The sequence below is a fragment of the Cimex lectularius genome, unplaced genomic scaffold (genome assembly GCF_000648675.2).
Source record: "Cimex lectularius strain Harlan isolate CLEC.00 unplaced genomic scaffold, Clec_2.1 scaffold99, whole genome shotgun sequence".
Lineage (NCBI taxonomy): Eukaryota > Metazoa > Arthropoda > Insecta > Hemiptera > Cimicidae > Cimex > Cimex lectularius.
In genome coordinates this window covers 1,259,815-1,274,260 of record NW_019392713.1, presented here as the reverse complement: position 1 = coordinate 1,274,260, position 14,446 = coordinate 1,259,815, and the positions used below count along the sequence as shown (strand labels likewise).

Below are 14,446 nucleotides of genomic sequence, written 5' to 3'. Positions count from 1 at the left end.
CAAAATATTATATGTTTTATTGGAATATAATGTTTATCAAACAAATCCATACCTCCCTATTTACGGCGATCCCAGTGTCTACAATGGGTAAGAGATAAAAAGAGAATAACATTGCACTTAAAAGAAAAATATTAAATTTAATCATAACTTGTTTTTTTTGCCTAATTAATATTAACTTCAAAAAATAAATATATTGACAAAATTAATTGATTTGATAATTTCGTTTTACCACTGGAATGCCCAAAGCTGACTCCCAGAAAGAAGGGAGTTACACATTTCCTTTTTGTTCTGATTTTTTCTTTTTGTATTTTATATTTTTTTGTTATACAATTTTTTTCATTTTTTCTTAATATGCAGTTATTTTTCATGAGTAATGATTTTGCCCATGCACTTGAGTAATATAAATTTTGTAAACTTTCATCCCACGAACGTTTTTTTAATTTTATATATATACAAAGTCCGTATACAATATACACTATTAATGTGTTTTTACTTATAGTAATATAATGTGTATAACCTTAAATATTTTTCCTTTTACTTTTAAATACAAAATAAACTGACAAGTGCAAGTGCAAAAGCAATTATGACAATCTATTTTGTTCTTCTATGAAATAATACAAATATCAACTACCATTTTACCCTTAGAGGAGAAATGTATAAGAAAATTGGCCTAAATATAATACATACGTTAGTATCTACAAAGAGTACTATTTTACGTTACTATAAAAATAATTGTTGCATTGCCCACATGTCAGGGTAAAAATACAATCCAGCAACTATTGTACAACTGAAGTTTTTTGTTTTTATTTTTTGTAAAGATAAGAAATAAATCTTTCCTCTTTGTTATCGTGTCACAAAGGAAATACATATACATCATTATTATTTTACTATTTAATTATTATTAATATAAAAAATATATAATTACACCAGATAACTTAAAAACTGTTAATGTCTTATTACCAATGCTATTTAACACTCACTTATCAATTTATATACAACATAAGTGAAATAATTTATGAAAAAGAAAAAAAAAAAAGAATTATTTTTTCATATTCAATCCTCACTCTAATTACACTAAGGGTCTTGGTGCTTTCGACCACTTGCGATTTAATTAAACCTGCCAACAACAGATGTTATAATTAAATTGGTATAAAAATATTAATTTTAAGTGAGCTCTAAAGTATTACAATAAAAAACCTACTTAAAAAGTAAAAAGAAAACTAATTTTTAAAAATAACAAAACTTTATACAATAAAATGAAATATTTTGAAAGAATTGGAAAGGGTGGCGGGATGAGTATATAAAAAAAAGAAAAATAATAATAATAATAATAAATAAATAAAATAAAAACGATGCTAGCATCTGAACAAAATGAGTGAGGATTTTTGTAGATTTAATTTAGAATGTGTTTTTAACTTACCTTAACCCTTAAACGATGACATCATTTTTGTAGTTTTGGATGTCTTTTTATTTTCTATTTTTAAAATGGGTATAAAAAAATAGAAGAAAAAAAGAGGGGGTGCCTAGCCCCATGGAATTAACGGTTGACAAGATTTAAACTTTTACAACAAGCATGATATTAAAAATTCACAATGAACATTACACCTAAGAAGCTATTAAAAGCTCTACCTTATAATACATCACAGAAATAACATTTTGATAAATTATTTTAATTTCATTTGACAGACTAATGCTCTAATTTTTGTAAGGCTAATGTGTCGAGAAAAAGCTTTGTGAAAAAACATTTTGTAAAGTATGTAAACAGTTCTTACAAAGATGGACTGGCTTATTTATTCATTATACTTTTGAATTTTTTTAAGAGTTTGCTTGTACAAATTACAAAAATAAACATCCAGTTTATTTTTCCAGTTATTATTTTTATCCAGTTAAAACTACCATTAAAAAACAAAACCCTGCTGTTATGATTTTCATGCGAGCACAAAAAAAGGCAAATATTTTCTTTTCCAATTGATTTTTATACCTTTGAATATTAATGTTTATTTTATTATCAAAATGTTCTATCGAAGTTTTTCTTTGTACTTGTACTTAGAAAAGCAAAAAACTCCAGACACCCAAAAGAACACACTGAAGAAGTTTAAGGGTTAATATGAATAAATCGCTCTTTCATTTTAAGGTCATAATATAATCAGTATTTATTATTTTTAATTAACACCTCACATAATTTGTCTCGTTTGACACTAACATCTAAATTTAACAAAAAGAAAGAACAAAAATTCTACTTTTAGATTAATCAACAGTTTTTTTTTTTCATAAAAATAAAGTTGCCATGAATGTGTTGTATAGAGAAGAGATTCGTCTTCAAGGGATATATCAATCATTTCGCATAATTTTGTTTGGGTTGGCGCTGAAAATTTAAAACTCTATTACCTTGGCTGGTTTGGAAGGTGCTGGTTGAGATTTCGTTTTTGCTCTCGCTGGTTGAGGTATTATAGTTATTTCATCGTTTATTTTAAGGGGTTTAAGAAGAGTGTCGCTCTGTGAAAAAAAAAAAAAAAAGTTTGCTCTTTAATTTTGCACCATAAAATTTAAAGCTTTTAAACAATCCTGATCCACAGCAAGCTTAGTGATTACACATAAATAGTGAAACTAAGCAGAACAGAAATATTGATTGACACTGACTGTTCTATTCTTTCTAAATAAATTGAAAGGCAGCTTGACTTTGTTTTCTAAAATGTCCACCCAACAATAAGAAAACCATATTTTGAATACAATAATAGAATGACAAACAGAAAACTCCAGACTTATTCCATCCATCAAAGAAGGGGCAGTACCAACTTACACGAATGATGTTTAATACAGCAAAAAATGCTTATACAGAAAGACAAAACCTAGAATATTGGTATGAGTTCCTCTCTTTATTGCATAGCCTGAGGTCATATCATATCTAGCCAGAGGTTGTACTCCCCATTTTTGTGAAAGTTCCTTACACACTTTGCTTCTTTCCCTAGTTCACTCTCTTCTAATCACCAAATTCCTAAACCCCAGCTCAAAACATCCATTAGATAAAGTGAAGGACCTCCTTTCAAACACAGCTTCTGTGCTTTTTGGTAACACGCTACAGTATTGTAATGCAGAATGGACGAGCGGCAGATCTCAGCCACTCTGCTTAACTATATTATGATTAAACCTTAATTTAAAATATTGTAAGTATATTTGATAACCATTAGAAATAGTTTCAAAGTCCTTATGAAGAGGATATATTCCTCGAAAGCTGGGGAAACAGTGGCCGAGTGTTTACCACATCCGAATCCTGGGAGAGAGTAATAATAATAATAAGAAGGAATAAATTTAATAATAAGAACAAAAAATGTTTTGTAAAGTGGTTTGACCCCTCGTCTACAACACCCAATGGGGAGACATTAAACCATCCTGTATAATAGGAATTATATTCCTTGAAAGCTTGAAGTAACTGAGTGCTTTTCTGTCTTTTGAATTCGGCTTATCCCTATTCTTTTATATACATTTATAATATAAGGCTGGTAACAAATCAAGTCAAGATAAACTAGCGCAACCGGCCAATGTGCCCAAATTGAGCATCTCATCTCTCAAACAATTTTTCAAATAATTTTTTGTGCAATCTACAAAAAAACAAATGTAGGTAATGAAACAAAATAGCTTATTATTTAGTGCTTTCTGTTTTTTAATTTAATCTAATAAGAGGGATGGCTGATGTCCAGATAAAATTTGAATATGAAACTTACCTGAGAGCTAGAGCTAGTTGAAGGCTGAGGTGTGTTTGGTTTCTTATCCATAACCCTCTTGGCAACCACACTATGTGCCGAGTATACATGGTTTTCAAACTGCTTGTACATTCCGAATGTCGCTGTACATACTGTACATTTGTACGAGAGGTGCGCAGGCTTCAGAGACATGCTATGATCACGTGCGACATGGTTCAGCAGCTTCCACTGATATACCTTAATTTGAAAAAAAAAAAAAAAATTCAAATATAAAATGGGTAAAACACAAAAACACAAAGTGCATTTTTGTTTGTAAAAAATGTTACTTACTCGTCCGCACACTGGACACCTTCCTCCGTCTTTACCCTTGTTGGCCGCCTCTTGCATGCTTGAAGTAACTAGACCGTGTGAACCTAAAAGATGCCTCTCCAATCCTTGGTCTGTAAAGAACCTAAACTGGCATTTTTGACAATTCAAAGGAGGCCTGTTATATATCATCTTGGGATGAATTTTCACTTTATGAATCCACTGCATGTGATTCCTTAATTGTTCCAAATCCTAAATAATGTAGTCCCATTAGATTTTTTGTTTGTTTAATAATTGTTAACACACAACCAAGTCATAAAACAAACAACTCACTTTGATGTAACCATCACAAATTTCACAGATTACGAACGATGACTTCGAAGTTCCGGGTGGCCTTCCAGGTTTGGCCATAAAAGGCTGCATTTGAGGCGAAGTGTTGATGACAGACGTCGGTTGTCGAGGTAGCGGGGTAATGGAAATGCTTGGCTGTTGCAGAAGTTTTGCAGTCGCACCTGCTGCTGCAGCAGCCACAGAAGAAGCTGAATTTCCTTTCTGTACAAGAGAAAGCAATTTTACATCAATTTTATAAAATCAGTTTTTGGGGGAGGGGGTAAAGGGAAAACATTGTTCCATCAACTAAACATTAAAAACCAGATAAACAACATAATCATGCTAAGAAGAAATAGTTATTTCATGCGTACAAGATGTTTAAATAAGAAATTAGATAAAGAATTGATAGAGATGGAAAATGTTTGTTGTCTTAAAAAGAATATGTTCTCAATATTCCTAGCTGAACCATTAACTAGCTGTATACTATATTTAAAATAATAATAATTTAACAAAAAAAGCCAATAAAATATTTTTAAAAATTTTGTTGTATTGCCAACAGATAAAATTTTTCATATTTTATAAAACTACAATTGAAATTAAATTTAATTGTTACTATTTCCATCTCTACACGGGGACAAAATGTTTTCAGGTTGAAGAAATAGGGTGGTACCTGACTAGTAGCTGCGATGTTGGAAACAAGCGCAACCGGAAGTGGTAAGGGCCTATAAGGCTCATTCTCGACCTACCAAACATTCGCAATCTCTCACAACAACTCCCACAACCGGTATAATACGTAAAACAAAAATTTACAAAAGAAAAAACATGATTAAAGAAGAGGCTTTTGAAGAGGTAGAAATTTAGCAAAGGAAGATTCCTTTTCCAAATCCTCAAAATCAATAAAGAATTACGTTAAAATAATGTTTATTTACACAATTATTATTATAGTTGTTAATTATTTTTTATTAATAAAAATTTAAAATCATCATAATTGAAAAACAAACACCTTTGTTGTGCATGCGTGTAATTAAAACTCATACTGAAATTGTGGTACCTGATATAAATTGTTGTACGGTGATGGTAACAGGACTGGTGGCTGTGCGTTTGATCCTGATGGTCTAAAAACCATACCTAATAACAAAAAAAAAAATTCAATAACAAAATTGTTTTAAAAAACTGTAACTATAATTTTTAGAAAATCTCTTTAATGAGTTGTTCATTATATTACAGCTCTTAAATGTCCATTGTTGTGGTCATAGCCAGCCTATTTAAAATGTGCATTTCCATTGAACCAAATGGAAATTCTAATCACAGTTAGTGTTACAACCTAACGTTCTGAATTTTCCATATATAATGAATAACATAATCATAATTGAAAATGATATTTTGTAAAAAGTCAGTAATACAAAATCAAAATTAATAGTGATTTCTGAAATACAAAATGTATAGATACAATAGTAACTTTTAATCATGCGTTATTCAAAAATCAATGCTCTGAATTTCCACATATCATGCCATTTATTATGTGCACCACAACAAAATTGTGAATAAATAACTTTGTTTTTTAACTGTTTGTACTTGTAAACAAGAAAAATAAATATGCTAATTTTAAAAGTTAAGCTATTTTTTCACAATGGTTCCGAGAGATCAGACAGGAACTTCTAATCACAGGTAAATCATAACCCAATGCTCTGAATTTTCCATGTATCATCATATCTCCCATTGGTGCACATTTCATAACAATATCAGCATAGTTATTTAAAAAAAAAGTATCAATAATGGAAAATACTATACCATTTCCAATTTATTCAAATGATATTTCATGATGTACAAAATGGTCAATTTTTCATTTGAAAATTTTGATTTGATAACCAGTTACCTAACTGAGCATTCCAATCTTCAAACTAAGTAATTCATAACGGTCATCTACTCAACATTTATGTTAATTTTTTTACTTTTTTGAGAGATCAGATAAGAACATGTAATCACAGGTAAATCATAACCCAATGCTCTGAATTTTTGGTGTATCATCATCTCTCTCCCACTGGTGAACATTTCAAAACAATATCCACATAGTTATTATGAAAAAATTTGAATTAATCAAATTAATGGTGTTGATATTCTTACTTTCTCTGATAAAATATAATTTGTTTATTCTGTCAGCCACGGCTATGTTATTTCCTTTAAAATTAGAGAGATTACTGCTTTATTTTTAATAAAAGTAACTTCACACCCGTTATCAGTAACTTTTGAGACTGACATTAAGTTTGTACGTAGTTCTGGGACAGATAAGGTTTAGTTTAGGGAAAGAGTTTTATTGGATTTTCCGTCATTAATGTTTATTTTAACCTTTCCTTCACCTGTAACTTTGGTTAATGATCAATCGGCTAAACAAACGTTTTCTTCTTTTGATTTTTCAATATTGTCAGAACATTCAATTTCCGAACACATATGTGAGGAACACCCGCTATCTAGACACCAACGATTTTTATTTCAGTTATCTTTAGCATATATGAATAACACTGTGTTTAATCCAACTTGGTTAGCTTTTGATGATGATCTACAATCGGCTGCTTTATGGCCAAATTTTTGTCATTTACTGCATTTACCCCAAAATTGGAAAAATGCCTTTCCCTAAAAATTGCCAAATTGTGCATACTGATATTTGTGGTCCTATGAAAATTAACTCTTTAGACAGAGCCAAATACTTTATTAAATTCATGTATGATGCCTCCAGATGGACTGAAGTGTATTTCCTAAAGAAAAAGAGTGACACTTTGAAGACATTCAAAGACCTACAAGAATATGGTAGAAAACCAGAAAGGTTGCAAAATAAAATGTTTACAATCCGACAATGGAGGGGAATATATCTCAAATGAATTTAATGATTTTCTGGAGCAATGCGTCATTAAAAGAAGATTAACCATTGCCAATACACTACAACAAAATGGCATCGCAGAACGCATTAATCGAACATATCTTGACATAGCCAGATGCATGCTTATAGATTCTAGACTACCCGAAAAATTTTGGGCAGAAGCCATATCTACAGCTTATTACATCAGAAACAGATGTCCAATTAATGCTTTACACGGAGAAATCCCTCGCAAAAATTTGGACTGGAAAGTGCGCTACTGTAGCTTATTTTATAAAATTCGGATGCAAGGTGTACTTTTTGAACAAAAGCCAAAACAACAAAGTTTGAACATCGGTCTCACCCATGTATCTTTACAAGCTATTCGAACGAAAGTAAGGCCTATCGCGTATGGTCTACCGAAGACAGCAAAATCCGAATTACACGAGACGTGAAATTCTTAAACGAGTTAGAAGAAATTCAATTGGTTGAACATGAAGAAACAATGACACAGCAAATGACTCATCAAAGGAAATATTATAGATGCCCCCTTACAACGTAGAACCAATAATTACTGACATCAGATACACAACAGGAAAGTAAAGAAACTGAATCAAATAAATCAATAAACACGAGAGGAAGGGGAAAACCACAAATCATAAGAACTGGAAAGCCGAGAAGACCACACAAGGGATACACAACGATTGTTAATGAAAAAGGAACAGAAGTGGAAGATGAAGATAAAAACATAGAAGAAGAAGACAAAGACAGGGAAGAAAATGAAGAACCGACCAACATTGTCAACAACTGTGAAGTATATTACAAAGATTCTGTAAGTGGCCCTGAATCATTGGCTTGGAAAAAAGCTATAATTAAAGAATACACATCCCTGATTCGAAATAAGACATGGACTATATGTGACAAACCAAAGATCGAAAAGTGATCGACTGTCAAATGGTACTTAGAAATGAAATTTCACCGGACAGAAAAACTAACGTGAAAAAAGCTACATTAGTTGCGAAAAGGGTACGGTCAACGCCCCGGCATATATTTCAACAAGACCTTCGCACCAGTCATCCGTTTAAGTACTGTAAGAACATTGGCAGCATTGACTGTTGAATTAGAAATAGCATACACCAGTTAGATGTTGAAAGTGCCTACTTAAATGGTGACTTGGACAAAATGATTTTCATGGAAATACCAAATAACCTGAAAGACTCATTACAAGAGTTGACAAAGTCCGATGACAAAGTAATTAGAGACGAATCCCAAAAGATGATTCAACAAATTCAAGATATGATAAGGTGTGCAGCTTGAAGAAGGCCTTGTATGGACTTAATCCGGCAGGCAATGGTTCAAGAAAATGGACAACACTTTAACAGATTTGGGATTCACACCAACAGATGCTGATTGTCTCTACTTCAAGAAGAAAAATAAGAACTTTCTTTTTGTTGGCATTTACGTAGACGACATTATCATAGCCTCAACTGATTTCAAATGGTTGCTAAGTATGAAGACCAGCATAATGAACAAATTCAGGATGAATTATCTACTGTCTGATTTTTTTAAACATGGAAAGAATTCAAAGGAGATATTTCTATCACAAAAACAATATATCCTCGACATCCTTAACAAATATGGGATGAAAGACTGTAAACCACTGAATACACTTTTAGAGGTTTGCAATGTATTGAAGAAGCCGGCGGAAGAAGATCAAGAAATCATGAGGATGTTACCATTTCAATCATTAATAGGATCCCTCATGTACATAGCTGTCGCTACAAGACCTGGTATAGCCTATACAGTGAACTCTCTCCGCCTATTCGATAACTGCTACCTGAAAGGCACACCAGATTTTGGTTAAGTTATAAGAAGACTGGCAAACCTATTGAGGCATGTTGTGACACAGATTGGGGCAACTCATTAACTGATAGAAAGTCATACACAGGACTCATATTCTAATTAGGAGGAGCAGCAATTTCATGGGAAGCCAGAAAGCAACGGGCAGTTGCACTATCAAGTGTTGAGACTGAATACATGTTATTGACAGAGGCAGCAAAGGAGGCTGCTCATTTCAATTCACTCCTGAATAACGTGTTGGAAAATATATCTCCAATCACAATAAAATGTAATAGCCAAGGTGCAACACGATTAGCAGGAATCTTATCTAACATTCATGCACGAAGCACATCGAATTGATTTTTTGAGAGTCATTTTTTAATCAATTTTTAATTCCACTAATTTCGTGGTCCACTTGTCCAATATATTACAATTAATTAATGGAAAGATGGCAAAAAGGAGGGAAAATTCAAAAGGTGGGGTTGAGATGGGAGTTAGTGTCCGAGTGGATCGAGGTATCTACCACGATAGCTGAACCTCCGAAGATCGTGGGTTCGAATCCCGCTCGTGCCGTTGACTCTTTTATCTCAACTAATTAATTAATTGTAATTATCTTTTTTTTTTTGAGAGAGAGAGAGATCAAATAAGAATTTAATCACAAATTATTCAAAACCCAATGATCTGAAATTTATATGTATTTTTTGAGAGATCAAATAAAAACTTCTAATCACCAGTTATTCATAACCAATGATGTGAATTTTATATGTATTTATTGTAGTTTTATACGTATTTTAATTGATTTTTTTGAGAGATCAGATAAGAAATTCTAATCACAAGTTATTCATAACCCAATGCTCTGAATTTTATATGTATCATCATGTCTCCCATTATGCACGCCTTAAAAATAATATCTGCATAGTCCTTACGAAAAACCACTATAAAAACTGCTCAGACATAAACAACAAAAATAATTGAAAATACTCTAAATTTCCAGTTTATTCAAATGACATTATCATCAATTTCACTAATTTCGTGGTCCACCTGTCCAATATATTACAATTAATTAATGGAAAAATGGCAAAAAGGAGGGAAAATTCAAAAGGTGGGGTTGAGATGGAAGTTAGTGTCCGAGTGGATCGAGGTATCTACCACGATAGCTGAACCCCCGAAGATCGTGGGTTCGAATCCCGCTCGTGCCATTGACTCTTTTATCTCAACTAATTAATTAATTGTAATTATCTTCTTTTTTTTGAGAGAGAGAGAGAGCAAAAGAGAGAGAGAAAGAGAAAGAGAGATCAAATAAGAATCTAATCACAAGTTATTCAAAACCCAATGATCTGAAATTTATATGTATTTTTTGAGAGATCAAATAAAAACTTCTAATCACCAGTTATTCATAACCAATGATGTGAATTTTATATGTATTTATTGTAGTTTTATACGTATTTTAATTGATTTTTTTGAGAGATCAGATAAGAAATTCTAATCACAAGTTATTCATAACCCAATGCTCTGAATTTTATATGTATCATCATGTCTCCCATTATGCACGCCTTAAAAATAATATCTGCATAGTCCTTACGAAAAACCACTATAAAAACCGTTCAGAGATAAACAACAAAAATAAATGAAAATACTCTAAATTTCCAGTTTATTCAAATGACATTATCATTAATTTTTTTTTTTTTTTTTGAGAGAGAGAGAGAGAGAGAGAGAGAGAGAGAGAGAGAGAGAGAGGGAGAGAGAGAAAGAGATCAGATGAGAACTTCTAATCACAGGTAAATCATAACCCAATGATCTGAACGTTTCATGTATCATCATATCTCCCATTGATTCACATTTCAAAACAATATCAACATAATTATTCTTTTTATCTAAGCTCTTGGTTGAGATGAAAAAGTTATGTTTCATGAGTGGGATTCAAACCCACGACCTTTTTTTTAAATCTCAACTAACACCTTAGATAAAAAGGATAATTAATTGACATAGTTCATATGGTTTCACTAAACATATATGGATTAAGATAATATCAACCATGTTATTATGAATGTGTCCATGTTATGTGTCAACAACATAAAATACTATAAAATTTCCAGTTTATTCAAATGCTTTATGGCCAATGTTTCTTAATCTTTTTGAGAGATCAGATTAAACCTTTTAATCACAGGTAAATCATAACCCAATGCTCTGAATTTTTTGAAAGATCAAATAGGAATTCTAATCACAAGTTATTCATTCATAACCCAATGATCTGTATTTTAAATGTATTTTTGTGTGTTTTATATGATTTTTTTGGGGGTTCAAATAAGAATTTAATCACAAGTTATCCAAAACCCAATGATCTGAAATTTATATGTATTTTTTGGGAGATCAGATAATTACTTCTAATCACAAGTCATTCATAACCCAATGCTCTGAATTTTATATGTATCATCATGTCTCCCATTATGCACACCTTAAAAATAATATCTGCATAGTCCATATGAAAAACCCCTATCAAAACCGCTCAAATATAAATGACAAAAATAATTGGTTGATAGATTACTGGTTTATACATAATTCTATGATAGGGCAAAAATCTGCCCATACAAATGGATCAATAAAATATACCAATAATATATTGGTCTGTACATTCAAAAAGTAGAAATGAAATTTCCAGATTTACAAAAAGATATGGATTTAATCACAGATTATTCATAACCCAATGCTCCGAATTTTGTATGAAACATCATGACTCCCATTGTGTGTGGTTAAAATATCAAAATAGTTCTTGTAAAAAAACCATTAACTAATAAATGATAAAAATAAATGTAAATATACTCTAAAATTCCAAGTTTGTTCAAAATTTGAAGATAGGGCAAAAATCTAATCTGCCAATACAAATAGGAGAGTAAAATATACAAATAATGTCATATTGTTTATTTAACTTTACTTTATAATCCAATTTCCACAAATGTTGACATCTACAACATCTATTAAAATGTTTTGTACTGTTTGGGAATAACTTGACAATTTATTAATCAAACAAAACGATCTATCATGCATTTTTTGAATTTATAGTACAAATTAGAAAAAAAAATTTTTTTTAAAAAAGAATTTCTATTGCTTTGGATTAAATGATTCTTCAAAGACCTCCAATCCACATTAAACAATAATCCAACATCAATAAACAAAATTTTTAACTTCTTAACAGACAAATAACTAATAAATGCCATTTAATTTCCTATCCCCTCAACTCTTGTTTCCTCTGTTCATACCCCCATGTTGGCGGAGCCTCCCAGGACTCAGATCACAGAATCTCCAGGAATCTTGGAGGAGGTGTCAATGGTGACTACACACTGACCCTTCCTCGAAAAAACCCTGTGCACAATATTAAGATTAAAAGCCTTAGTTGCGCGCGATCCGTGGCTTTCCAGGCTTGTGGCTGCCATAGTGGGGGGTTCGTTCTGAAGGGGCCGGGGTGCACTGCTGACTTGTATAGACTTGAGGCTTAATCACCACTAAGGAGGTCACAGCCTTATTGAGGGGAAGGAAAGAAAGATAAAAACGGCTTCTTCACAACCCAGTGTTCTAAATGTCCAAGACTTTAAATTATATTATTATCAATTATTGAAAGATGATTTATTATGACTTATTATGATTACTACTTATTATGATGACTTATTAAATTCAAGTAATCAACTTTTCTACAATTTGTACGATAGATCAGACAGAAAATTCTAATCACAGGTAATTCGTAACCCAATGCTCTGAATTTTCCGTGTATCATCCTATCTCATTAATAACATAGGGTTTGATTACATTTTATTGAATTTAAAAAAAATCTTCAATTAAGTTATACAACAGGGTGTTTCAGATTTACAGGGGAGAAAAAACTTTCAAACTATAAATTCATTCTATTTGCAAACAAAAAACATTTTTTCTATAACACTGCCAATGTTGGTAGCAGAAATATCCCGTTTTTGAAAAAGTTTGTTAACGTACCGAAGAAGAAATCTTTGTCTAATTTTCAAACTATTTTTGTTCCTTGACTTATAAGTGGTCCCTAGGGAGCAGATCAAGTAAAAATTTGAAGGAACAGTCTGGAAAACACAAGAGAGGGGCACGTTTGTTGCCAGCCTTACTTAGAGATTTTACTCTGAATGAGTGTAGTTGTGTGAGGCATGACATTGTCATGGAGAAACATGATGTCGCATCTATTCACTAGATTGAATGTTTTTCCTTCAACATTGATCCAGCACGCACCCTCTCAGCCGAAACAGTGCCCAATAAATTACTCTTTGAATATCCCACTGAACATGCAATAGAATTTTATAATGAGGCAATACTGTTCTTGACATCGGCAACAGTTTCAGTCCTTACAAATGATCCTTCCATGTTTTAAAGATAAAACATTTTTATTGAGCCATTTCTCATCCATCTTCAGTGACTAAATAGGAAATAATTTATTTATTCCTCCTATTTATTCATATTCACATGTGAAACACAACAAGCCACAAGGTCTTCCTTGTTCCTGAAGATAATTCATGGGGAACCCATGGACCAAATTTTACAAGAGATCCGATTGTTCTTTCTATTGTTTATGAGATATACATGAAATTTGATAGCTCTGCTACTGATAATTTGTCCTCGTCCTCCAATGTCACTAATAAGTTGTCACTTATAAGCTTGTTAAATATTCCACAACAGGCTTTGATTCATCTCGCCATTACAAAAACGTCTGGAAACACTGTTCGCTTACACATTCAGTTACTACGTGTTAACACTGTAAATTCCACATAAATTTGGACAGGCATCTATCTGCCTCGCTATGTCCAAGATCAAACTTGTGTAGAAAGCAATGCCTCAAATTAATTTTGTCTGCTTCCATATCATAACATTGCAGTTTATTCTTGCCTGACTTTTGGTATCAATTACTGTTTTCTTAACTATTTCTTTCAACAGGATTTTTCCCATCCTAGGACTAACAGAGCTAGCAGCTAATAAAGGATCACCTTTATAAGGGTGAAAGTTGAAATTTGAAAAAAAAAAAAATTCCATGCACACACCCAACCACTTAGAAAAATATTTAAGACAACTAATAAAATAACATTAAAAATTATTAAATTCACTAGTTTCGTGGTCCGCTTGACCAATTAATATCATACAATTAATTAAGGATTTTAGTTGAGACAAAGAAAAATGGCAAAAAGGAGGGAAAATTCAAAAGGTGTGGTTGAGATGGGAGGTTGGTGTCCGAGTGGATCGAGGTCACGATAGCTCAAGTGGTAGAGCAGCGGCGTATCAAGCCGAAGATCGTGGGTTCGAATCCCGCTCGTGCCATTGACTTTTTTATCTCAACTAAAAACCTTAATTAATTGTATTAAAAATTATGAGAGTCTAATTCAATAAAAGAAAAAACTGACATCTATTATTTACG

General features: G+C 31.9%; 1 protein-coding gene across 6 annotated transcripts in view; it reads right to left on the bottom strand.

Moving 5' to 3' along the window:
• The window catches only part of LOC106661567 (MOG interacting and ectopic P-granules protein 1), a 54,696-nt gene continuing 40,250 nt past the window's right edge, over nt 1–14,446 (bottom strand). For 4 of the 6 annotated variants that reach the window (XM_024226457.1, XM_024226458.1, XM_024226461.1 and 1 more), the window contains 4 exons: nt 5,389–5,465; nt 4,341–4,559; nt 3,723–4,259; nt 2,175–2,496 (listed from right to left, as the gene is read on the bottom strand). In XM_024226457.1, coding sequence (XP_024082225.1) covers nt 2,374–2,496; nt 3,723–4,259; nt 4,341–4,559; nt 5,389–5,465 — 956 coding nt within the window. In that variant the 3' untranslated portion in view covers nt 2,175–2,373. Of the gene's footprint in view, nt 1,118–2,174; nt 2,497–3,722; nt 4,260–4,340; nt 4,560–5,388; nt 5,466–14,446 lie in introns of those variants that run through there. The other 2 variants (XM_024226459.1, XM_014385078.2) reach the window with 2 other exon arrangements.